Genomic DNA, 19694 nt, shown 5'->3' on the forward strand with positions numbered 1-19694 from the left:
CATTCCATACCTCTTAGAAACCAATAGAAATCCATAACAACATGGAACTCTATTTCCAATCGGAGGTACCACTTAACTGTTTACTGACCTATTTGCTATTTTCCACCGGCAATCAATATCAATGAAATAACTCTTTGAGTTTCACAAAATCTTGAGATGAATTCTGATAAATCGCAATTTTTTCTCTATTGACGGTTCTGATGTTGATGTTATGTTACGATAACCTTCAAGCAGATTTATACTAGAACCTTTCTTGATTAGTGCTAGAAATACGCCCTATGCAAAACGAAAAAGAATATAGATTGAATAGTTCCATTAGAAATTGAGTTAACTGTACAAGCCAAGACTGCTTAAGGCCACAAAGCATTTGGTAAGAAATCTTTTGACATATTTTTGATATGTTTGTTAATACATATTTAATTCAAAGAATTGGTATTTAAATAGCACGCTATGTGAACGGGTGTATAATATTTTGTGGAGGGAGGACGTAAAAAATAATAAAACTTATATAAACAAGGAGGGATGGATGGAGAAAACAGTTGAATGAAATAAAAAGTATCACAATAGAGTTGTTGCGGAATCTGATAACTAGTCACATTAAGGTTTCTCAAATTTAATTAACTAAAATAACAATTTCCAACCTAAAAACCATATTATGGAATACATATTAGCAAAGTTCTTGTAAGTGCAAAATATAAATACGCAAGAAAAAAGAATAATACTTACAATAAGGCGATACTTACAAAAATTTTCAGTGCTAATTTTAACCACCGATTTCAAGGAGCGGGGAGACCACTTACAGTTATCTATGGGGAAATCTTGCTTAAATTAACAAAACTTTGACGTAAGTAAATTCACACGCAGAATGTGTTCTTCCCCTCTTAGTACGATATTGTGTGAAAATTACTTAGCAATATTTATACAACTGAGCACCTTCAATACAAGCAGCAATACGCATTTTTTTAATGAGCATTGGTTACGTTGCTATCTTTCGACTGTTCAGTTTCAAGTAGCTGCTGAACGAGAACTTTTCGCATTATTTTTTCATTCGGATTTCTCGGAATCTCATCAACAATCTCGACATCTCTTAATTTTTTATTTTGTTGAACATTACCAGCCGCGAGATCAAGAAGTTGTTGCCGGACATCCGTTTTGTCAGCACTTTTTCCCTTTTCGGAAAGCACAACACAAGCAACAGGGATTTCACAGTTAAGCTCGTCCGGTTTTCCCACTACAGCACAATCAACAATCAAATCACTCTCCATCACAATTTGTTCGAGCAATGCTGGTGAAACTGTAAACCCGCAATATTTTATAAACTCACTAATTCGCCCACTTAGAAAAATTTGAAATCTTTCGTCAAGTTTTACGAGGTCGCCCGTTTTGTAGAAACCATCCGATGTTAAAGCTCTATTGCTTTTTTCAGGGTCGTTAAAGTACAAAGGCTGTTCGTTATGCAGTTTAATAGCCAGCTCTCCTTCTGTTTCGGGTTCAGTTACGACCTCTGACTCATCTTTGGGGTTAATAATCTTGAATGAGACGCCAGGGGCCGCCAAGCCGATTGATCGAATATCGGATTCTATAAATTCGTTTTGACAAAACGTGCAACTTGCCGTTTCTGTTGCACCATATGTGTTGCGAAGTTTAACTGAAGATTTCAAACCGGCTCTTTGAACAAATATTTCGATCAAGTCAAAATTTGGGCACGCAGAACCAATTAAAATGTACTTCAACGATGACAATTCATGCTTGTGAATGTCTTCATATTTTGCCCAAAAGTTTAAGTTAGCAGGCGATGGATTGATATGGGTTATTTTGTACTTTTCGATCAATTCTAGCTGTCCTATGTAACCCGGGTTCTTACCCAGGAAAATGTTTACCCCATTAAACGCCGGAATCAGAAAATCGAAAACCTGACTACCGACGTGTGCAAAAACATTTACGAGTAGAAATCGACATGATTCTGAATAACCCATCGTTCCAGCGATAGAATTCCGTTCACAAGAGTGGATCAACATTTTGTGGGTGATTTTGACAGCTTTGGGAATTCCGGTCGTTCCAGATGAAAAAAGGAATTTGCAAACACCGTCCAGTTCTGATAATTGTTTCTTTTTATCACCCCCCCCCCCCCCCCGGAAAACCAATATGATCATGTAACTAATTAAATCCCAACCCTACATGAGTCCTCACCAACTTTGAGTGACTTTTGATATCTCTGATTAGCTCTCTAAACTTTTATTGAAAAAATTTGAGCAATTAGCAAATTAAAACACTTAAGAATGCGATTATGTCCGTGTCAAGATTTTTGCTGATTTTAAGCTCAAAACGTATCAAATGGGAGAAACTAGTGGAATTTGATAATGAAAATGGGAAGAACCCGTTTTCCTCCAATGAAAATGGGAGGAAATTATGCCCCAAAAAACGCGCATTTTCTGCAAATTGAGCGAAATGAGGGGGAATAAACATTCGCTCAAAATCCAACGCATTAAATCACTCATTCCGTTTTTTTTCTTAATTTTTTCAGCGCATTGTGTTCGGTTATCTTATTTTTGCGCTCGTTTTTCATCTCAATTCAAACATTTTCTCGGTCATTTCTAACACTCATTTCTAGCAATCATTTCTTATTTCTGCGCTATAATTCAATTTGATTATTTCTGAATATGCTAAAATCGCTTTTTTGTTACAATGCAAATTGAATATTAACAAAAGAAAGCTTATAAAAAATCGTTGGAGAGTCTGTTTAAACACGCATTATCCCAACAGTTAGACCCTAAGTCCTTTAGTGGGTTCAGACCACCAATTTTCTGCACCCATAAAGTTTTCTAAGTATTTTTTACAAACCGTGTTTTGAACTGCTCCGAGCTTCACTTCAAAAGTCTAACACCTTCATGACTTCCGCCACACTCATTTTGATCATCAACACGAGCTGCAAGATTAAGTTATTCACATTGCGTTCATACCGCCTTGAGTTTCATTTATTTCGGATGAATCTTGTTAGATTTTTTTTAAATACAACATTACTTGAAGATTCCTTGCTCAAATTGGGGTTGTTTTGGGACAAAATACCCAATGCCAACATACGCTTTCTGACAACATAACCAAAATATACCCAATACTTTACTTTATAGTTAAATTGACCAGAATGACAAATTTAACGGATTTTCACTTTTTAACCTTTTATTGTCGAGCCCCCTATCGTTTACGGATATACCTGAGTGGCATTTTTCACCTCTAAATCTGTTAGTTGTCTTAATCCCCTTAACGACAGGATTTTCTTACATAAGACATACGAACTACTTTCCATTTCCTTATATGGTAACAGTTGCTCAAAAGCGAAGCGGCTACGATAAAAAGCGGCAGCGAAATCCGGTTTAAAATATGATCTTACAAGTATTAAGATCGTAAATTAGATAGTATAAACAAAACGAGTGAATATACTCGCCGCTTAAATGGGCCAATTTGACTCTCCTAACGTAACTATATGTATATTCCTTCATCTCTTCCGATAATTGATGTGGGCGGGGGGGGGCGGATATAAGAAACAATTCCCTGTTGAATCATAGGTATAAAACTGGGTAGGTTGGACGCCCTTGACAGTAACTTTGACTTTGAAGTCGTCGCCGTCTCCAATTGAGTCGGTTATTACCAAGTGTTTCAAAAATGGTTGGTCGATTTCCGCTTCAAATCTGAAAATCAAAATTTAAGTTAATCAAAAAGTAAAAAGTTTTATTTTCTCGAAAAAAGTTAACTGATAGACGGGAAAGTAAACACAAACTGAGCATTCAACGCATTTTTTCCCTTTTTCTGTACTTTTGATGCACCAAAAATATTTCACTTTGTAGAAATTAAATGTCAATGTACTCTCGAAACCACAGTTCCCGAGTTCGTAAACGTAAAAAATTGTCCGTATGTTTGGTCTTAGTTAGACGAAAACGATGAGAGCCCTGCAGTTTTTTCTTCAGTAATATCGATATGTTTGGTTTTGAAACATAAGCGACCGTAAGTGAACATATTCAAAATCAATCAAAAACTTACATTGAACGTCGAAAACCTCACTAACACTTTGAGGGTTACAGAAAGGCACTGCTAGCAATCTACTTTTTTTGAAAACTAGAACCTATTTATTTGCTTATCAACTGAAAACCAAACATAATTTATTTAGGATCAAATCAACATTTCTCCACTGGATAACTTTTAAAATAAGTATCATGAAATTTCTCCGCCAATTATGAGACGCCTGAAAATGGACTCAATGGTCTGATGGCAATCTCTCTGGAGCTCTGCTCTGATTTTATAGGGTTTGATCAATTGTGTAAGTACTTTATTGATTCTGTAAAGACACCAGTAAACATTTTATTTTTATAATATTATTGGAAAGGCAGATGCTCACTTAATTTTTACCAGAAAAAGACGCTCTTTTGTGTCTATTGATTGATTATTATAGTTTTTTCTGGATGAAAATCAACTGTTAGCAGCCCAAATTCTGCCTGAAGACTTTGGAAGGAGACAAAAACAACAAGTGTGATATATTGATAAAATTTTTAGTGAACGTTTTTTTGAAATTTCGATATGCTTATCAGAAGAAAGTAGTGGAGCTCAATGCCCTTTAATATCTGAAATATCTGCTTGCTCATTTTGATAATAGTTTGTTGAAGCTCTCATCCCAATCTAGAAACACAAAGATTGTACTATGAAACTCTAGGAGAATACTTTTTACGAGAATTTGTTTTTGGCAAAATTTTTCTCAGATACAAAAATAGGGTATAGAGTTTGTTTTTTCTTTATGAAATCAATGCAAATTTTTTCTAATTTTATTTCCTAAAACTGACAAAAACGAAAAAGTGGATGGCAGAGTGATATAAAAAGGCAAAATAGGAGCCTCCTTTTTTATTTCAAGAAACAAAAAAATGAAAATGATCTATCAAGGAATTCAGTTCTTCGCGGGCTTCTATTGATATCACCTCTAAAAAAGATATACGAAAAGTAACTACAAAGATAGTATATGCATTAATATCCACATTTTTTCAACGAATCAATTTACTAAAAGATATCCAGCTGATAACTGATTCAGCAAAACTGTTTTTGCTCACCTTTCGTATACATCTCTTGACATCACGAGAACTGTAGCGCACTGAGTCGTCATATTTCGTTTGAACTCGGGCCAGGGTGAGAGGGGATTGGATCCACCTATGAGGTACCCGTTCAGATAACACGCAATCAAAACACCTGGACAATCAAAATCATTTTCAGCTACCAGGTGCAAATTCGCCCCTTTTTGAATACCAGCTTCCGACATTTGACCAGCTATGTCTTTTGCAACCTCGAATAAACGAGAAAAAGTTATTTTTCTTCCCGTTTTTATCTCAGTCAGACAACTTTCGGGGTGTTTTTCAGTCAAAACATGGCGCATGAATTCACCCATTGTCAAATTAGAGTCGAATGTTGATTTGTAACTTCCATGTGGCGGTTCAAACACGCCACATTCAGTTAAATTGTGTACCGCTGCTACAGACATAAATTTGACAAATTATTTTTTTGTTTTTATAAAGATAACTTTTTTCTAAGCGTAAGTGGAGGTGTGTAACTTCTGTTGCAGTTAAAACTCTCTTAAATACGATACAAGAGGCTTTTACAAGTTATGTAACTTTATGCTCTGTAACAATATTGTTTTAATAATTCAACAACAGCAAACGATAATTAATTGAGTTAATCAGTGATTTTATAACTTATTATGTGCAGATAACTAGCTCTTATAGAAAAGTTTCTATAAAACTCTTCTATATGAGTAATAGAAAAGATATAACCACCACCCGCGTTGAAAAAAGGCGACCAGACCGTATTAAGAAATGTTGTTTTTGATCGAGTTCTGTCTAAAAACAGACAAAAAGCGACATTGTCTAATGGTTAAAAAGAACAAAAATTTCATCTCCGGCAGTTTGAGTGTCGTAAACTACAAATCTTCAACGCAAATGATATCTGGATCAATCATGCCAGCAGAGACGATTTCTGCAGCTCATTTTTTTGCAGAATCTAGGACGGGGCAGGACAACTGTTTTATGTTTTGAAAAAAAAATTTTTTGAGGAGTGTTGACGCTGTTTGAAGTTCCTGCCCCCCCCCCCCAAGCACCGTCTCTGTCGTCTTATTATAATACACTTTTGTTGTCATAGTGATCTTTAGTCAGGCTTGAATGTTATTCTGATTTGAATGCATTTTCCCAGACATTTGTTATCGCAAACAAAAGAGCGACAATGTGTTTTAAGTCAACTCTTGTCAAGTCATTTATACCAGAGATCAGATTTGAATCTGTTCTGCCCCCCCCCCCCCACCGCCCCTTGTTTTTTTAAACCCAGTGTTTTATGCCCTCAATTACAATTGATGTGTCGTTATATAACATCTTACTATGTAAAATTAGCACTTGCGTCTGGTGGGCATAACAGAAATATGCCCTTAAAGTGGGGTTAGAGATTAGATCTGATCAGTTTTGTCCCCGGGTCGAGGTTTGGTTAAAAAAAATAATGTAAGATCAGCGGTGAATAGTGGTGAAAAAAAACTTTTTTCACCGCAAAGCACCCGCATCTTTTAGCGTTCAATGCGTCGATTTTTTTTGTAAAATTTGCGGTTTTTAGCGGTCAAATTTGTTTTTTCACCGCATCCTGGAAGCGCTGAAAAATTTTTCTTACAGCATTTTGTTGGTAGTGGTGAAAAATTTTCTTTTAATTCTTCTTTCTTTAAATTTTTCCATTTTCCAACATGTCTTCTGAGTTTTTTTTTACTTTTTAAATTTTTGTTATTAATTTATTATTTGTGATTATTAAACCTGCAGATTTCATTAGTATCAATAGTATCTGTTATGGTCTAACAGCTGTTATTTGACCTCCTTTTCATGAAATGAGATAATGAACACAAAGTTTTATCAAACACGCCTTTTTATTCATGGGGCATCACGCTATTTTTGACATTTTCTCGGCTACATTTAACGTATTCCAGACCTATTCTGGACAATTTCTCGGCAACTTTTTGCGTTTTCCCAGACGCGCCAAGATTTGACTCAAAGCGTGCCAAAGTCTTAACATTTGACTTAAGACTGATCAAGACTTAAGATTTGAATTAAGACGTGCCGAGTCTAAAAAGTGACATGTTCAGAGCTCTGATACAGTACTGATCTAAGAGTTGCAATTTCATTGAATCAGTACTGATTAAGACTTCACGTTCAGTCCGAGAGTGCATCCAATCTCGAAAACCTTGCCAAGAAACCTTAGAGAAATCTTAGAGAATCTTGGGAATCAAAATGAAAAGGCCCATATATCTAATTCATCAAGTCAAAAAGGATATCACGTGTCTCTACTAACTTCAAAGTTAACAGCATAACCACTTTATAATGGTTTATATTTTTACTTATTGATTTCATGGTTTATGTTATGTATGGAGTTGGCACTTGCGTGAACTGTTTACTACTTTTTGGTATACACAAACAAATAAAAATGTGGTATACACGGAAAGTCTCATAGTTTTAACCATCAAGTCTGCTTGTGTTCAGAAAAAGAGCTGACTTGAAGTCACTGTCAAATTTTTTTTTGATCTTTCCCATACCCCCCCCCCCCCCAGCTTAGTGATAAAATAGCCTAAACCGTGCACCTCCCCCATCATGGTAATTATGCTATATTGGGGCTATTGAATTCTGGCGGGGGGGGGGGGCTATAATGGGGACGACCTCCGTTTTTTTAAATGCGGTAAATCCGCTGAGATTATATATAACATGTGGTGAATACGACAAAATTACATAAATTAACTCATTGCCTATAATTACCGGAAGTACGAATCTATTCACATAAGGAGTGTCGTGGTTCGCGTGAATTGATATTGTCCTTCGATATCGGACACAAATGCATTCATTCACTATACATGCGATCATCAAGAAAGCGTGAAAATGTGTTCTAGAGTTTTGACAGAATGCCTTAAGTCAGCATTTTCATTGTTTTGATTGTTTTGGCACTTTATGTTCCTCAATTATGTGAAGTACCTCTAAATCTCGTCTTCACTGATAGAACAAATTTAGAAGTGGCTGCAGAAGCGTACGTAAGACGCCATATCCAAAACTAGACCAAAAAATCAGAAAAGAAATTGTGCATTACGACGCAGAGGTATACCGCCTTAATAAAAATTGCGCGAAAAACAGATACATAAAATGAACTAAACTAGGAGACACGCTTTGTATCTTATTTTTCGCAAAAGGGATTACGCCATTTTTGCCAAACTGAGATGTTTCGAAACTGGAAAATAGGTGACAAGTCTTTTAGCACGTTTCCGTTCATTTTAGGTACCTATTTTTCACATTAAAAGTATCCGCAATTGAGCCCAATTAAACGCTCGCTTTTTGAGCATGCAAAAGTGATTTAATACTTTGTAATAAGCAATTTAATACATATTTTATTGAGGTTTTCAAAGCTTTAGAGTGATTTAAAGACAAATATTCAATACACACACCTTTGAAGACAAAATAATTTCAATTTATTTTGAACGGCAACAAATATTAAGTGTACGTCCCAGCGCCACAAAAACTGTTTTTTTTCTGAAAAATCTCTTGCTCAAAAAAGTCTTTGGGCGATGTCAAAGTGGGACTGGCCGAATCTATTTTGTGGCATATATAGTGTACGTCCCAGCGCCAACAAGTCTGATTTTTTCCTGAAAAATCCTTTGCCGAAAAAAGGTGTTTGTTTGTGTGTGTGTGGGTTTGTGTGTCTCTGTGTGTGTTTGTGTGTGTGTGTGTTTGTGTCTGTCTGTCTGTCTCTGTGTGTGCTTGTGTGTGTGTGTTTGTGTGTGTGCGTGTGCGTGTGTGTGTGCGTGCGTGTGTGTGTTGGTTTACACGGATGTTCGCGTGTATGTGTGTCTGTTTGCGTGTGTTTGTTCACTTTTATTTACTAACCACCATTTACTAGAGCTTTATTAACCACTTTTTCATGCTCAAAAACACGCATTAAATTAGATCTAATTGCGGATTATGGAGCTAAATGCGAAATCGAGATAGGTTGCGTGCGAAAAAGAGATTTATAAATAGAGCAGATTCGTTATTCATAGCGCGCCAAAAAGAGGATATAGAGCTTGTATCTCAATTCTTTCATTGTTGAAATTTGGAAACTTTGCGCAATTCTCTTCAATTTTTGGTAAAATATCTATTTTCGCAAATTGTTGCATTTTCAATGTATTAACATGGGAAAAACGAACGATCTGCCCGTAACCATTTGGGTATACCTCTGCGGCGTAATTTGATTGGCGAATAAAATTGGATCTTTTATTCTAGCGCCCCGCCCCCCTCCTCCGTTTAGTTTTGCACCCCCATTTATAGAAGTTTAAATGTTTATGCATACTGTTGATGTTAAGGAAGTTTATGCATGGACTTATATGAAAAAAATGCATGCGAAAGCTAGCACAGCTGTGGTTTGAAAGTACGTATTGCGATGAAAATTTGTTGCATATAAAGTCAGCATCAATAAAAATTTCTGTGTTACGGCCATTTTTGAAGTTAAATCGACTCGATTTTTGAACAATAAGGGCTCGATTTTTTAAGGAAACTATTCTAAATGTGCTTTCAATCTATCTAGACACTCATGTTTCAATGGAAAGCAACTCGCTCTTACAATTCGCGAAAACTCAGATTTTGGTGGGTGCTAAAATAACGGCTCTATAGGGCTGGGGGGCACTATCAGAAAAGATCCCAAAGTTCTACGTATCAATTTTTATTTATAACAAAAGCAATTTAGAGTCTGCAACATTTTTGCAGAACTAGTGTGGTTTTGTGAACCAGATGACGTCACTATTCAATTCAAAGTAGTGCTAGACAGACACCACTGACCAAATTGGCTGGAATGAAACCAAAAAGCCGACACATAATTAAAACATTTATAAGAGACCTAATCTTGACTTTCAAGGTCAACTGAATCTTGATCAAGGTCCCAGTCGATCAGATCAGAGCATAATAAAAAAAGTTAATTAAAGCGTCAATTTCCAAACTCTTGAGAAGCCACCGAGTCTTTGGGAAGCGACCTTGTAAAATCCCATCAGCTAGTCAGTGTTTCCCCCCCCCCCCAGTGTTTTTTATGACCCCCAGTTACAAATTATATGTTGTTAATATTTTGATAATGTATGTAATCCTATTTATGCTTAAATTTTTTTTGTTAAATGTTTTTTTATTCCTAAATGTTTGCTTGATAATATTAAATTAATTTGGTCTCTGTAGTTGTCTAAAACTTTTGTTCTGCGTTAGATTTGCTTTAGGAAAAGCCGCAGGTCAATCTGGGAAAGAGGCTCTGACGAGTTGGGTCTCTGTTGTATGATGGAACGATGATGATGGACGCTCGGACACCTTCACCTTCTCGTGTTGAGTTTCGAATCTGCTATGTGGAGGGGGAAAATCGAATCTGGAAAAGGAAACGTTTAATTCAGTGTACCAGCGATAGTAATTCAATGTACCAGTGTCAGTGGAAATGAGAAATAGTAAAATTCTGCATAAAACTAATTCTGCATATCCTTGTGAATGTGAATGTGAATAATATCCATGTAATGTGATAATGTGAATGCATATCCTTGTGAATGTGAATGTGATTAATATCCATGTAATGTGATAATGTGAATTCATATCCTTGTGAATGTGAATGTGAATAATATCCATGTGAACTCCTTTTTAGTTATCCATAATTTTGGCTAATTTATTGTTTAAATTGTCCAACCAGTTTTATCCCCAAGTCTCAGATAGTAGCATTTTTTTTCATTCTGTTCAGCTCACAAACAGACAAAAACTCATTGTGTCCGTAATAATTAAAGAATTGAAGTTCATTATGTTCATACTAAGTTCAGAATTTTACTGTGAATTTTACCATGAACTTTCTATAAAGTGCCGTGATCAGAACTCTGGCCATAGTAAAAATCATAATGAAATTTTTATGATTCAGTACTGAAATATCATGAGACTCAGATCCGGGAGATTTACGCTCACTAATCTGGGGGGCAGAATAGATCCACAAAAACAATGGAGTATAATTTTTATTAATGTGGAGAATGCCTGTTAAACTTCCCAAGATGAAGGATTAAGACTCCCGTCAGGACGGCAGAGATCATTGTGTGAACCACAAGTGGAAGCCCCCCCCCTCCCCTGCAACAAACTCTCCTGCCCACTGGCACACAGAAAGCAGTGAGAGGAGCCACCGCAAACTGTTTTCTCTATCACAGAGGAGAGCAGATAGTTTGATACCATTCGCCCTCATTGAAGTTTACGGATCGTTTCCGTTTGTGCCCCCCCCCAGGTTACTGGGTTCATATTTTTTGCCCCCCCCCCCTAACGCACGTGCCATTTTTTACATAATGATTTATATGTAATAACACGTGCTCTGTAACTTCTGTAACTGGTAGTATATAACTTCCCATTATAGCCCCCCCAGCATAGTGGTCAGATAACCTAAAGCCCCCAATCATGGTAATTATACCATAATAGGGGGCTATAATTTCATGCAAGGCTATAATGGGAAAGACCCTAACTTACTGGAGGCGGGGGGGTGGCACAAAAGGAAAAGACCCCAAGTTAAACAGAAAACTGGCTTGCCGAAAACTTGTTTCAACCAGTAGATGCAATGACACTAACGTGAGTGACATTGACAATATTGTCATTTTCAACCAAACATTGAATATACAGTAAGACTACAGCTACAACACAGTGATAGTATCAAGCGTCAACTGGCTGATTAAAAATCAGGGAATGATTCAAAAACAATTGACAACACATTTTGATAGAAAAAATTGTCGGGTCTTTCCCGTTATAGCCCCCCCCAGCTTAGTTGTCAGATAACCTATAGCCCCCCAATCATGGTAAATATACCATAAGGGGGGGCTATATTTTCATGAGGAGCTATAATGGGAAAGACCCAAATTGTCCCTCATAAAGGAATCGGGAGGAATTGCAAAATCAGGTTTGAGGACTTCAATATTTTTCGGACGAGAAAAGAGCTAAAAATTACAGCCTAATTCAGAGTACTTTGTTAGTTTTCTGGGGCTGAGGTGTCATGGCAATCAAAGATAAACCTGCAATTTCTTCATTGAAGAATCAAAGAGTCTAATTACAGCACTTTTATTGCCCTGATATCAAATGACGGTGCGAAGCTGAAAAGTTGCATATTTTGAGAGCTCGATAATAACGATGAAGTACCCTAGTTTAGACGAAAGGATTATATTGCAGGATTCACCCAGAATCTTGCAAAAAATGGTTATCTTGCAAAAAAAGTGATAAAATAACCTAAACCGCGCACCTCCCCCATCATGGTAATTATGCTATATTGGGGCTATTGAATTCTGGCGGGGGGGGGGGGGGGGTTATAATGGGGACGACCTCCGTTTTTTTAAATGCGGTAAATCCGCTGAGATTATATATAACATGTAGTGAATGCGACAAAATTACATAAACTCATTGCCTATAATTACCGGAAGAACGAATATATTCACGCAAGGAGTGTCGTGGTTCGCGTGAATTGATATTGTCCTTCGATATCGGACACAATTGCAATCATTCACTATACATGCAATCATCAAGAAAGCGCGAAAATGTGTTCTAGAGTTTTGACAGAATGCCTTAAGTCAGCATTTTCATTGTTTTGATTGTTTTGGCACTTTATGTTCCTCAATTATGTGAAGTTCCTCTAAATCTCGTCTTCACTGATAGAACAAATTTAGAAGTGGCTGCAGAAGCGTACGTAAGACGCCATATCCAAAACTAGACCAAAAAATCAGAAAAGAAATTGTGCATTACGACGCAGAGGTATACCGCCTTAATAAAAATTGCGCGAAAAACAGATACATAAAATGAACTAAATTAGGAGACACGCTTTGTATCTTATTTTTCGCAAAAGGGATTACGCCATTTTTGCCAAACTGAGATGTTTTGAAACTGGAAAATAGGTGACAAGTCTTTTAGCACGTTTCCGTTCATTTTAGGTACCTATTTTTCACATTAAAAGTATCCGCAATTGAGCCCAATTAAACGCTCGCTTTTTGAGCATGCAAAAGTGATTTAATACTTTGTAATAAGCAATTTAATACATATTTTATTGAGGTTTTCAAAGCTTTAGAGTGATTTAAAGACAAATATTCAATACACACACCTTTGAAGACAAAATAATTTCAATTTATTTTGGACGGCAACAAATATTAAGTGTACGTCCCAGCGCCACAAAAACTGTTTTTTTTCTGAAAAATCTCTTGCTCAAAAAAGTCTTTGGGCGATGTCAAAGTGGGACTGGCCGAATCTATTTTGTGGCATATATAGTGTACGTCCCAGCGCCAACAAGTCTGATTTTTTCCTGAAAAATCCTTTGCCGAAAAAAGGTGTTTGTTTGTGTGTGTGTGGGTTTGTGTGTCTCTGTGTGTGTTTGTGTGTGTGTGTGTTTGTGTCTGTCTGTCTGTCTCTGTGTGTGCTTGTGTGTGTGTGTGTGTGTGTTTGTGTGTGTGTGCGTGTGCGTGTGTGTGTGCGTGCGTGTGTGTGTTGTTTTACACGGATGTTCGCGTGTATGTGTGTCTGTTTGCGTGTGTTTGTTCACTTTTATTTACTAACCACCATTTACTAGAGCTTTATTAACCACTTTTTCATGCTCAAAAGCACGCATTAAATTAGATCTAATTGCGGATTATGGTGCTAAATGCGAAATCGAGATAGGTTGCGTGCGAAAAAGAGATTTATAAATAGAGCAGATTCGTTATTCATAGCGCGCCAAAAAGAGGATATAGAGCTTGTATCTCAATTCTTTCATTGTTGAAATTTGGAAACTTTGCGCAATTCTCTTCAATTTTTGGTAAAATATCTATTTTCGCAAATTGTTGCATTTTCAATGTATTAACATGGGAAAAACGAACGATCTGCCCGTAACCATTTGGGTATACCTCTGCGGCGTAATTTGATTGGCGAACAAAATTGGATCTTTTATTCTAGCGCCCCGCCCCCCTCCTCCGTTTAGTTTTGCACCCCCATTTATAGAAGTTTAAATGTTTATGCATACTGTTGATGTTAAGGAAGTTTATGCATGGACTTATATGAAAAAAATGCATGCGAAAGCTAGCACAGCTGTGGTTTGAAAGTACGTATTGCGATGAAAATTTGTTGCATATAAAGTCAGCATCAATAAAAATTTCTGTGTTACGGCCATTTTTGAAGTTAAATCGACTCAATTTTTGAACAATAAGGGCTCGATTTTTTAAGGAAACTATTCTAAATGTGCTTTCAATCTATCTAGACACTCATGTTTCAATGGAAAGCAACTCGCTCTTACAATTCGCGAAAACTCAGATTTCGGTGGGTGCTAAAATAACGGCTCTATAGGGCTGGGGGCACTATCAGAAAAGATCCCAAAGTTCTACGTATCAATTTTTATTTATAACAAAAGCAATTTAGAGTCTGCAACATTTTTGCAGAATTAGTGTGGTTTTGTGAACCAGATGACGTCACTATTCAATTCAATGTAGTGCTAGACAGACACCACTGACCAAATTGGCTGGAATGAAACCAAAAAGCCGACACATAATTAAAACATTTATAAGAAACCTAATCTTGACTTTCAAGGTCAACTGAATCTTGATCAAGGTCCCAGTCGATCAGATCAGAGCATAATAAAAAAAGTTAATTAAAGCGTCAATTTCCAAAATCTTGAGAAGCCACCGAGTCTTTGGGAAGCGACCTTGTAAAATCCCATCAGCTAGTCAGTGTTTCCCCCCCCCCAGTGTTTTTTATGACCCCCAGTTACAAATTATATGTTGTTAATATTTTGATAATGTATGTAATCCTATTTACGCTTAAATTTTTTTTGTTAAATGTTTTTTTTATTCCTAAATGTTTGCTTGATAATATTAAATTAATTTGGTCTCTGTAGTTGTCTAAAACTTTTGTTCTGCGTTAGATTTGCTTTAGGAAAAGCCGCAGGTCAATCTGGGAAAGAGGCTCTGACGAGTTGGGTCTCTGTTGTATGATGGAACGATGATGATGGACGCTCGGACACCTTCACCTTCTCGTGTTGAGTTTCGAATCTGCTATGTGGAGGGGGAAAATCGAATCTGGAAAAGGAAACGTTTAATTCAGTGTACCAGCGATAGTAATTCAATGTACCAGTGTCAGTGGAAATGAGAAATAGTAAAATTCTGCATAAAACTAATTCTGCATATCCTTGTGAATGTGAATGTGAATAATATCCATGTAATGTGATAATGTGAATGCATATCCTTGTGAATGTGAATGTGATTAATATCCATGTAATGTGATAATGTGAATTCATATCCTTGTGAATGTGAATGTGAATAATATCCATGTGAACTCCTTTTTAGTTATCCATAATTTTGGCTAATTTATTGTTTAAATTGTCCAACCAGTTTTATCCCCAAGTCTCAGATAGTAGCATTTTTTTTTCATTCTGTTCAGCTCAAAAACAGACAAAAACTCATTGTGTCCATAATAATTAAAGAATTGAAGTTCATTATGTTCATACTAAGTTCAGAATTTTACTGTGAATTTTAACATGAACTTTCTATAAAGTGCCGTGATCAGAACTCTGGCCATAGTAAAAATCATAATGAAATTTTTATGATTCAGTACTGAAATATCATGAGACTCAGATCCGGGAGATTTACGCTCACTAATCTGGGGGGCAGAATAGATCCACAAAAACAATGGAGTATAATTTTTATTAATGTGGAGAATGCCTGTTAAACTTCCCAAGATGAAGGATTAAGACTCCCGTCAGGACGGCAGAGATCATTGTGTGAACCACAAGTGGAAGCCCCCCCCCCCTCCCCTGCAACAAACTCTCCTGCCCACTGGCACACAGAAAGCAGTGAGAGGAGCCACCGCAAACTGTTTTCTCTATCACAGAGGAGAGCAGATAGTTTGATACCATTCGCCCTCATTGAAGTTTACGGATCGTTTCCGTTTGTGCCCCCCCCCAGGTTACTGGGTTCATATTTTTTGCCCCCCCCCCCTAACGCACGTGCCATTTTTTACATAATGATTTATATGTAATAACACGTGCTCTGTAACTTCTGTAACTGGTAGTATATAACTTCCCATTATAGCCCCCCCCAGCATAGTGGTCAGATAACCTAAAGCCCCCAATCATGGTAATTATACCATAATAGGGGGCTATAATTTCATGCAAGGCTATAATGGGAAAGACCCTAACTTACTGGAGGCGGGGGGGGGGGTGGCACAAAAGGAAAAGACCCCAAGTTTACAGAAAACTGGCTTGCCGAAAACTTGTTTCAACCAGTAGATGCAATGACACTAACGTGAGTGACATTGACAATATTGTCATTTTCAACCAAACATTGAATATACAGTAAGACTACAGCTACAACACAGTGATAGTATCAAGCGTCAACTGGCTGATTAAAAATCCGGGAATGATTCAAAAACAATTGACAACACATTTTGATAGAAAAAATTGTCGGGTCTTTCCCGTTATAGCCCCCCCCCCCCAGCTTAGTTGTCAGATAACCTATAGCCCCCCAATCATGGTAAATATACCATAAGGGGGGGGGCTATATTTTCATGAGGAGCTATAATGGGAAAGACCAAAATTGTCCCTCATAAAGGAATCGGGAGGAATTGCAAAATCAGGTTTGAGGACTTCAATATTTTTCGGACGAGAAAAGAGCTAAAAATTACAGCCTAATTCAGAGTACTTTGTTAGTTTTCTGGGGCTGAGGTGTCATGGCAATCAAAGATAAACCTGCAATTTCTTCATTGAAGAATCAAAGAGTCTAATTACAGCACTTTTATTGCCCTGATATCAAATGACGGTGCGAAGCTGAAAAGTTGCATATTTTGAGAGCCCGATAATAACGATGAAGTACCCTAGTTTAGAGGAAAGGATTATATTGCAGGATTCACCCAGAATCTTGCAAAAAATGGTTATCTTGCAAGATTCTGGCAGAACAATAGTTATTTTGCAAAATCTGTCAGAAATTGCTATCGAGATTCCTATCCTTAAAAAAGTTCAAAACAGTGCCAGAATTTTTTTGAAGAAGTGAAAAAAACTCTTTTGACGTTATTTCAAATTAACTTGCACGTTTCGTTGTGGTAAAAGAAACAGTAAAAAAATTATAAGAGCTCTAAAAGGTATTGCCTTCAAAAAAGAAAAATCTTGACCACTAACTTTTGAAAACGTTATTGAGAGAAAACAACAGGGTAAGGAATCAACAACTAACAATCGCTTTCGGTAAAAATTTAACATTAACTATCTGCTCTCTTAAAAACTCATCTGCATGATATCTTTTTTAGTTTGTAGTTTAGGCAAAAGTCTTCTAGAAAAAGTTAAGAAACAAATCGAAGAAATAGAAAAAAAATTTGAGAAAGTGAGATGATCGAAGACAGAAGGACTCCTTGTCCCATGCCTTAGATTAATTTTTTTTCTCATGTTGTTTTCTTCTATTTGATTTATCAATGCACAGAATATGTGAACAGTCGACTTTTTAATACTTATAGTTAAAGACATAGGAGTTCAATTACTTAGTTCAATTTCTTAGGAGTGGTTTTATCGCGATTTTTCAAATGTAAAATGTAGTTGCCAGAACTGCTATCTCTTAAGATTCTGGTTTAAAAAATGGCTATCCTGCAAGAAGCTGACAAAAAATGGCTTTCCTGCAAGAAGCTGACAAAAATGGCTTTCATGTGAATTTCTGGTAGAAGAAAAAGCTATCTTGCAAGATTCTGGCAGAAACATTTTTATCTTTCCAGATTCTGGCATGAATTTTTCATGAATATGTATACTATTGCAAAAAATCTGGCAAAATCTTGCAATATAACCATTTTATTTCTACCCCCGTACCTAATTCCAAGTGCGCTTCAGGACTGGGCCTGTGTAAATGCATTTCCTAATCATTACTGAATCATAGAATGATTTATGCCACTTTTTTGTCTTGTCAGACTTGTGTTCAGTCTGATTTTACAATGGTCAGATTTGGGCCAAACCTAAATGTAAAGTTCCGTACGGGGATTGCACCCACAATATCTCGCTCCCTAGACGTTCATCCTCCTTTCTGTGCCACATAACCTGTTGTTATTTTTACTTTTGCGCCGTTAATATACGTTCAAAAAACGAATTTCAAGCGGGAAACCGAGCAAAATATATTACTTGGGAGACTTGCATATACAATTTCCCACTACTGATTTACACTTCGAGTTCGGTACGGGCCGATAAATCACGGTATAACTGGTCCACTATAATTGAATGCAATTTGTAGTCGATTAGGTTATTTTCCCGAGGTTTCTATAATTGTAATTTTTCTCTTGAACTGATTGAAGATTATCAGGTAAGTTCTAAAACTATTAAAAGAGACTTGTTTTCTTTAGCTGCGACATAATTCGAATTTTTAATGAATAGATAACGGCACACTCGGTTAAAACAGAAGAAACCATTTGGTCAATAAATTTGTATTTTGCAAAAAGTATGACAGGTTCAGTTTTGTCTTACTTGAACAGAATCAGCTGCCGTAACCAAGATAAGACTCTTATGGTCGACTTGATATTTCAAAATTTCAGAATATCGAAGTTACCATATTTTCTTTTTTTACTTTTTTGTTGTAATACTGATCTGAATCCGAAAAGAAGGACTTGATTCGTCAGTTTTTTTTGAATTGTAGTGTAGCGTATATTTTTAATTCTTGAGAGTATTTTATGTTGAGCTCGCTAGCTTCAATTTCTGTTTTTGCTTTTATTTGGTGACAAAGGTGAGAAAACTGCTTTGATGACAACTCGTGGGTTTCGTAAAATCTGAAACTTATTTTAATTGTTAGGATAACGGATCAAAACTTTGCAGACTTTCATTTAAGAATTAAATGAGGAAGTATTTTTGTTTTTTTTACTAAACTTTCTGGAGGAAAAATGGTGACCTGAGTGTAGAAGTATCTAGACTAAAAAGAAACATGGTCGGAACTGATATAGTTTTCTGTTATTCTACACAAATCAGAAAAAAATGAAGCAAATTGGGTTTTTTGGTAGAAGGTCTCTACATGAAGGACTTGAAAGTTAAATTACGTGAACAACTGACGTGAACATTGAGTCGCAGGCAACCAAATTGCGCCTCGGCAGCACGACTCAGCCTCAATGGCTCAAGGAAATTAAAGGACAAGGGCACCTGTAGCACCAGGGTGAAAATTGGGGAAAAATTAAGCATGCCACATAAAAATTAATGCAAAAATCGTGGCATGTTGCGAATTTTTTTTTGAATTCAAAATTTTTACTCGACATTTTTTGAAAAGTTGGTTTTGACTTGGGAATCAACTTGCAAGTGTTTCCCAAGTCTTGGCCAAGACTTGTCAGAATTGTAAAACTTGTTTTAAGACTTGCCCAGTACTGAAAAACTAAATAAGACTTGGATTTAGACTTTTCCAATACTGATACTGACTTCGAGTTCGGTACGGGACTCCAAAGAAAAAGTTCTGCGAGTATTAAATTTTTACATATTTCTCCAGGTGCCAGCCAGTTACTTTTTAGAGAAATTAAAGCACTCTTGTTATTGCAAGTTGATTAGTCTTGGGTCTGGCCCTGGATGACAAAAGCCCGATCAGTTTGGCTCCACATTAATAAAAATCGGTTTTGAACGGGGCCATGCCTGACTTTGAATCTGTTAAGTCTCGAACCAAGTCTGTCTGGCCAAAAATGTATCACTTTGTG

General features: G+C 36.6%; 1 protein-coding gene across 1 annotated transcript; it reads right to left on the reverse strand.

Moving 5' to 3' along the window:
- Positions 1-296: 296 nt before the first annotated feature.
- Positions 297-5641, reverse strand: LOC142358439 (uncharacterized). The gene is made up of 3 exons (XM_075409833.1): positions 5091-5641; positions 3550-3686; positions 297-2095 (listed from the first exon to the last, which is right to left on the reverse strand). Exons 1-3 carry the CDS (start codon positions 5513-5515, stop codon positions 963-965), a joined length of 1695 nt encoding a protein of 564 aa, XP_075265948.1. The 5' UTR covers positions 5516-5641; the 3' UTR covers positions 297-962.
- Positions 5642-19694: the final 14053 nt, after the last annotated feature.

The sequence above is a fragment of the Convolutriloba macropyga genome, unplaced genomic scaffold, assembly GCF_964194025.1.
Source record: "Convolutriloba macropyga unplaced genomic scaffold, txConMacr16.3 SCAFFOLD_4081, whole genome shotgun sequence".
Lineage (NCBI taxonomy): Eukaryota > Metazoa > Xenacoelomorpha > Acoela > Convolutidae > Convolutriloba > Convolutriloba macropyga.